Genomic DNA, 6,000 nt, shown 5'->3' with positions numbered 1-6,000 from the left:
ATTAATTTATCTGTTTCACCATCGCTACTGATTAATAGGGATGTTATTAACATATACAACAAGAAAAATAAGTTTACCAGTCGAATAAATACATTTTTTCTTTTTCTTTTTTTTCTTTATATGAACATGTATATTTTACAAAACCCCATAGCACTATGGGAAATAAAGATCCTTCTACAAAAAGAAGATGTAAGTCAGTGTTACAATAAAGCTTTAGAGTTTCAAAATGTATCTGGGCAAAGAGACAAAATCAGCTAGAAGGCACTATTGATTCACTGAGAAGGTCCAGCTTGCAACTGTTGTTGTCTTAACCTCCAATTCATTCATAAATTATCTTTCTTTCTTCTCTATTCCAAGGGATTGCACGTAATACTAATGTGGTCAGGAAGGCTGCAATAGATTCAGGAGAAAAGAAGCTATGGCCACGCAGAGAGGAGAAGTTATTGATGGCCATAAAATGCTGGCTGAAGCTGAGCTTGTAGCCTGAGGCTGGGATGGGCGATCTGAACGCGGTCTCTGATCCAGCCGGTTTGAAATCCAAATGGGAGGTTTGACTGTGATGTAGCCATTAGTTATCCTGATATAGGAAGGCAACGTGGTGGTGCTAAAAGAAAACATAAGAGAAGGAAATTAAACAGAAGAACCTTTATCTCTACTCTGTGAGCTGTCATTCTATGTGGTAGTAACAACAACAATGACAATCACAATTATTATTATTGTTTGCACACATGAGACATGCAGGGAGAGCCCTAGGGGCTGATAAGTGTGATGATCTGGCAAGAGCTCTGATTCAGGATGTCCCTCAGCTTCTGGCTGCTGGTAGAATATAACCAAAAGAGGCATCACTCTTGATACATCTAACTTATTACACTCATTTTTTTAAGCATCCATTATCGGCCAGCATCAGAGACTGTGACAGATGCATCTTTGTGCTGACCTAGGACGACCTCATTCTTATGTTCTTAGGTACCTTCTTGCCACCAAAGGTCTCAACATTTGTCATGTCTAAGAGACATGTCTTACTTACCATGGACTGGATACTAACTCCAGGAGGGGCCACAAAACACGTCGTTCCCCTGTTTCACAAGCCATAAGGAATTTCTCAGGATACCCTTACACAACTGGTAACCTTGAGCACAGGAGACCAAGCAGCTTCGTTTCTTTTCCTGGCTTTAAGCCATTTTGGATCAAATCTCAATGCCAAAACCAGACTAAGTGTGAAGTTTCCCTGTCTGTGTATTTGCCTCAACAGTGGTGTGATTGCTTATTGATTGTAGCTTTAGTACTTTGATTTGAATTTGCAGGTTGGAATTCATCATGATTCCCATGACACTGAAGGTCAAAAAGGTCCATTTACAATTGATTTGGACGTTTTAAGTTGGAATCTCCATTTCATAAAATGCTTCCATTGCATCCATTATTGGATGATCCATAATCTACCAGTTAACACAGAGCAGCACAACCGAGCATGCAAACTGCACAAGGTGAATTCTGGACTGAAAAACAAGGCATTCTGCTGTGGAGCAAGGAGAAAAAAGCCAAGTTCCCCTGAAAACAAGATGTGACACTAATACTTGCAGATTCACTCTGTTACTTTTTAAATCTTCCATAAAGGGGATTTGGAGGCACTGAAAATGACTGTCAAATAATTTTTTTATGGGATAAGAAGCTATGCAGTCCTATATTTAGATACAGTATCTGAGATCCTGCCCTTGGAAGAAAAAGGTTGCGTCTTCCATAATATCAAAGGAACAATACCTTGCTCCAGATTCTTGCACAGAAATAGAATTTAGTAGCACTGAAGGCTTTTGTCTTTTTCTGTCTAAGCAATAACAAGATAGCTTTTAGCTCAGATGCTTCAAATGTGTTGAGTCACTCACAAACTGTGAGAAGATCAGAGTCCACCCAGAAGAGGGCACTGGTAAACACACATGCAGGTCAACAACAGGTCCAGTAGACAATCACTGCACATTACACTTCACCCCAGGTTTTGGGATCATTCATTTCATTTCTTCCCTCATCCTTTACACTGTCACCACATCTTCTGGGTGGGACACTTTTTCTGTAGCTAGAAGTGATCTTAACTAATGTGCAATGAATTAGAGTAAAAAGAAAAGGCAGTCTAGAATTGCTTCGTGGGAGCAGATAATCCATCTAACCAGTACTAGGTCTTTGACAGTGAGAAGCGGTGCTTACTCCAGAGAAACAAACTGCTGTAAATAGAAAATTCTGAAATCAAGCCTTGCCAGAGAAAACTCTTAGCTAAATTCCCATGGTGAGTGGTTGGTTTATGTCTTGAACTGATGATACAAGACACATAGCTTTAGAGCTTCTGCTATATTGCATCAAAACTGCTGCAGTCACTTAATACAAAATGTTGATCTGGGATAAGCTAATGCCGCTGTTTCAAATTTGTCCAGCTTTTTTGAGCAGCTAATTTAGTGCTCGCAAGAATGATACCAGATTAGGCACTGTCTGTCCAAGCTCCTGTAATATACGTAACATCAAGTACAAAGTGCCTTCCCACAGGGAATACAAAGCATCATTAAAGCATACTTCTGACAAAACTAGGTACTACACGCTCTGAGTAATTCAACAGTAATGCAGTCATGCTCCAACTTCTGATCCAGATCTCATTTATCCTTTTGAGTGATGCTGTGCTGCACAGATTGGGCAACATTGACAGTGGGATCACGATTTTGGGTTTTTTCCCCTGTACCAGCAGTGGGATCACGATTTTGGGGTTTTTCCCCTGTATCAGCTTTCCCTAAGGTAAGTATGGGTAGGTGCTTGTACTCATGTTTTGGTTACTGTTTGTCACTTTACAGAACTACACAATTTAGCCCTAAATTAAATTTTAAACTGCAAGGAGGGTCTGGTTTTCAATTTCAATTTAAAAAATGTTGCCAAAATGCCATTTAGACTTGCAGTTTCGGTGTATCCTGCTCCTGACACATTCTAGGGGCTTGAACCTCCAGTGAGGCTAAAATGTCCCTTGGGCAAACTGTCCTTCTGCACCTCAGGGATGCATTGTGTGAGATGTCTGATGGGGGACACAGGCTGGGCAGGGAACCTGTAAAAGAATCAGGAGCCCATTCATCAGCCAGCTACCTCTAAGGGATTCCTAAAGTAGCCTTAAATCAACATTTTACATTTCCTTATGATGTTTCCATTTTCTAGTCAACTGCCAGAAATGTTTTGTTGTTTTTTGTTGATTTTTTTTTTCTCCCTTGAAAACAGGTATTTTTTTGGGAAAAAAAACCCCTACAGCTTACTTAAAATCCCAGGGTTTCCTGTCAAATGACCTGAGAATTTTTGACCACTTTTCTCCTCAGTCAGTGAGATCATTTTCTGGTTTCAAGACATTAGATTTCTATAAAGGCTTCCTTGTTACGATAAATACTGTTAGGCGGGGTTGTTTGTTTTTAAAAAAATCCTTAAGTGCTTTACAAGAGAAGAACAGCGTGCTTCCACTAACGTGTACAAAGCATGCTAACAGCAAATGAATCGCAGTTTATCCATATAAGACATTTTCTTAAATGCAACTTTACTTGTAGCATCATAGCTGACTGCCAAGGTGGTTTAGAGATATTTAAAGAGAATGATCCCTTTTACCAAAGGCTACAAAACTCCTTGTAAAAACTCCAAGTTTGTAACTAGGCTGTTTCTATAGCGAATGGAGAGAGAAACCTCTCCAGAAGGTGGTCCACCTCATTCCAGTGCAGGTCTCTAGGGGGCACTTACTGTTGCTCAGGGTCTTTCTCTTCCTAGGTGTTACAGAGGCACCCTAGACAGCCAGGTTAGATACAACCTAATCTTAGAGGTGGCCCTGGTGTCAGGACATGACTTCTCCAAACTCCCTCTGAGCATGTTTGCATGTGCACGTAGGATCTCACTGACCCTCGGACCTTCCCTAAGGATGAAAGCAGCAGCAGAGTTCCCTGAACTCAACTGGAAACTTTCCACTGTCCTCAGGGAGGTTTTGATCATTCCTGAAATGAGTATAGAGAATAATAAAAATAAATCACAGATCTGAGGAATTAGTCTAAATTATTATCACGCCTTCTCTTGCCAGCCCAGGATATTGTGTATTTCAATCTTTTGTGTCTGATAAAAATATCTTTAATAAAACATTTCATGTGATCTGTGGTGAACAGGCGACCACTGGCTCCAGTGTTCATACCTCTACTTTTTGCTTCTGTGTATGGGATTGTTTTAAAAATTTGGAAGACTCCAGGTATCTATCTTTTAGCCAAATGACCTGCGGTATCATATTCATGAGCTTGTACTTTTGATCAGATAATAGGGCAGTTTTTCAAATCAGTGCATTACTCATCCATTGTCTTACCATCATTAGAACATGTAAAATTTTCCCCAAAAATGGGGCCCCAGGCAGAGGCTTTGTGAACAGACCCTACTGAATCCAATTATACGATTCAAGTCCTCTGCGCTGGGGGCATGCTGAAGCACCTTGATGATTTGGAAGCATTTTAAAACTGAAAATGAAACAAACACACATGCAAGCCTTTAGGGGAATTTCTGTTATAGTTTAGCTTGCAAGGACTTTGCAAGGAGCTCACAAACTCATTTTTAGTGTGACTTGGTTTATCCATATAAGCAGGGCTCATCTGACCACATGTGACACCACAGCAGAATCACAGAACATAGGATCAGAAGGGACTTTCTGGCCCATCTGTCCCAAAGACAGGAACAAGACCTAAACCCTTCCTGACATTTATGTCTAATCCAATCTCAAAAAAACCCTACAATGATAGCAATTCCAGAGTCTCTTCAGACATCTATGCCAGCATTTCATCATTCCTGACATCCAGAATTACTGCCTAATGTTTCACCAAATCTTCCCTGCTACAGTGCAAGTTCACAACTTCTCCTGTCCCCATGGACAGGTTTATTCCTTTCCTCTTCTCAGCAACCTTTCACATGTTTTGAAGACTTAACCATGTTTCACCTCAGCCTTCTGCCTTTTAAACCAACAATTCCCTCTGCCTTTCTCCGCAAGTCTTCAGGTGCTCTCCCTCCATCCTTTCTTCTACTCTCCCCTGGTCCTGCCTAGTTGATCTGTGTCTTCTCTGGAGATGCCCCAAACTGGACACAGTAGGTCCAGCTGAGATACTGCCAGCCCTATGCTTTGTGCAGTAGATACCACTGCTGCTTGATTTGCAAAGCAAAAGAAAGTGCATGAAAAATATGCAATCTCTAGGAAGACAGTCTTTTAACTACATTTTGCCCCCAAAGTGCAAACCATTTTTATGGTACCAGTAACTGTTCTGAAGCTGATAGAAAATTGATGGTGCTCTGAGGGGGTGCAGACCGACCGAATTATGGTGATATTTCTATGCATTTAATCTGCTGCCATGCCTTGGTCCCAACACAGTTTCTGTTCAGGGTGGAGGAAGTGACCCTTTTAAGCATAACTTACAAAGTGTTTGGGGCTTTTTCTGGATCAAAGGAACTATATAAACACATGACAACTATTTTTAATAAATGTAAACAAATGTAGACTCAAACAGCCGTTCTTACAATAGCATCTGATGAAAGAAGCTTATCAAGACAATGTGCCAGCATAGATTGAACCCTGAAAAAATGCATGTTTCAACTGAAAACCTAAAGAGCTAGCAAACGGAAAGAAAATTTTTGAGTAAATACAATAATGGCTGTTTTGCATTTGTGATTTGATGTTAACCTTATGATGGCTAGGTTTTTTTAAGTGATATTAAGCATATGCTTCCTGTTTCTTTTCAAACAAATTTTGCCCTATTTTTTTTTCCTTTTAGTGTAATGAACAGATGTGAAAGGAGTTGATCATGTTATTTTTCTGGCGATCAGAAATAATGTTCTGCTAGTGAAGACAATTATTCTTGGAACTAACCAGACCTATTTATGTCACCAAAATTTATTAATCAAGATTTGAAAAATACATCTGCTTAAAGCACTGGGACCAACCCGTTGCACTATGTAAACAAGCTGGCTGGCAAGAAT

At 40.1% G+C, this 6,000-nt stretch overlaps 1 protein-coding gene across 1 annotated transcript in view; it reads right to left on the bottom strand.

The window, feature by feature from the left end:
* Positions 1-381: 381 nt before the first annotated feature.
* Positions 382-6,000, bottom strand: part of TRABD2B (TraB domain containing 2B) — a gene marked incomplete at both ends in the record, with an annotated part of 292,456 nt that continues 286,837 nt past the window's right edge. The window contains 1 exon segment of the mRNA XM_082312151.1: positions 382-604. Within this exon segment, the coding sequence (XP_082168277.1) occupies positions 382-604 (223 nt within the window).

Source organism: Platalea leucorodia, assembly GCF_965183815.1.
Source record: "Platalea leucorodia genome assembly, chromosome: 5".
NCBI lineage: Eukaryota > Metazoa > Chordata > Aves > Pelecaniformes > Threskiornithidae > Platalea > Platalea leucorodia.
This window is presented reverse-complemented; position numbering and strand designations above follow the sequence as displayed.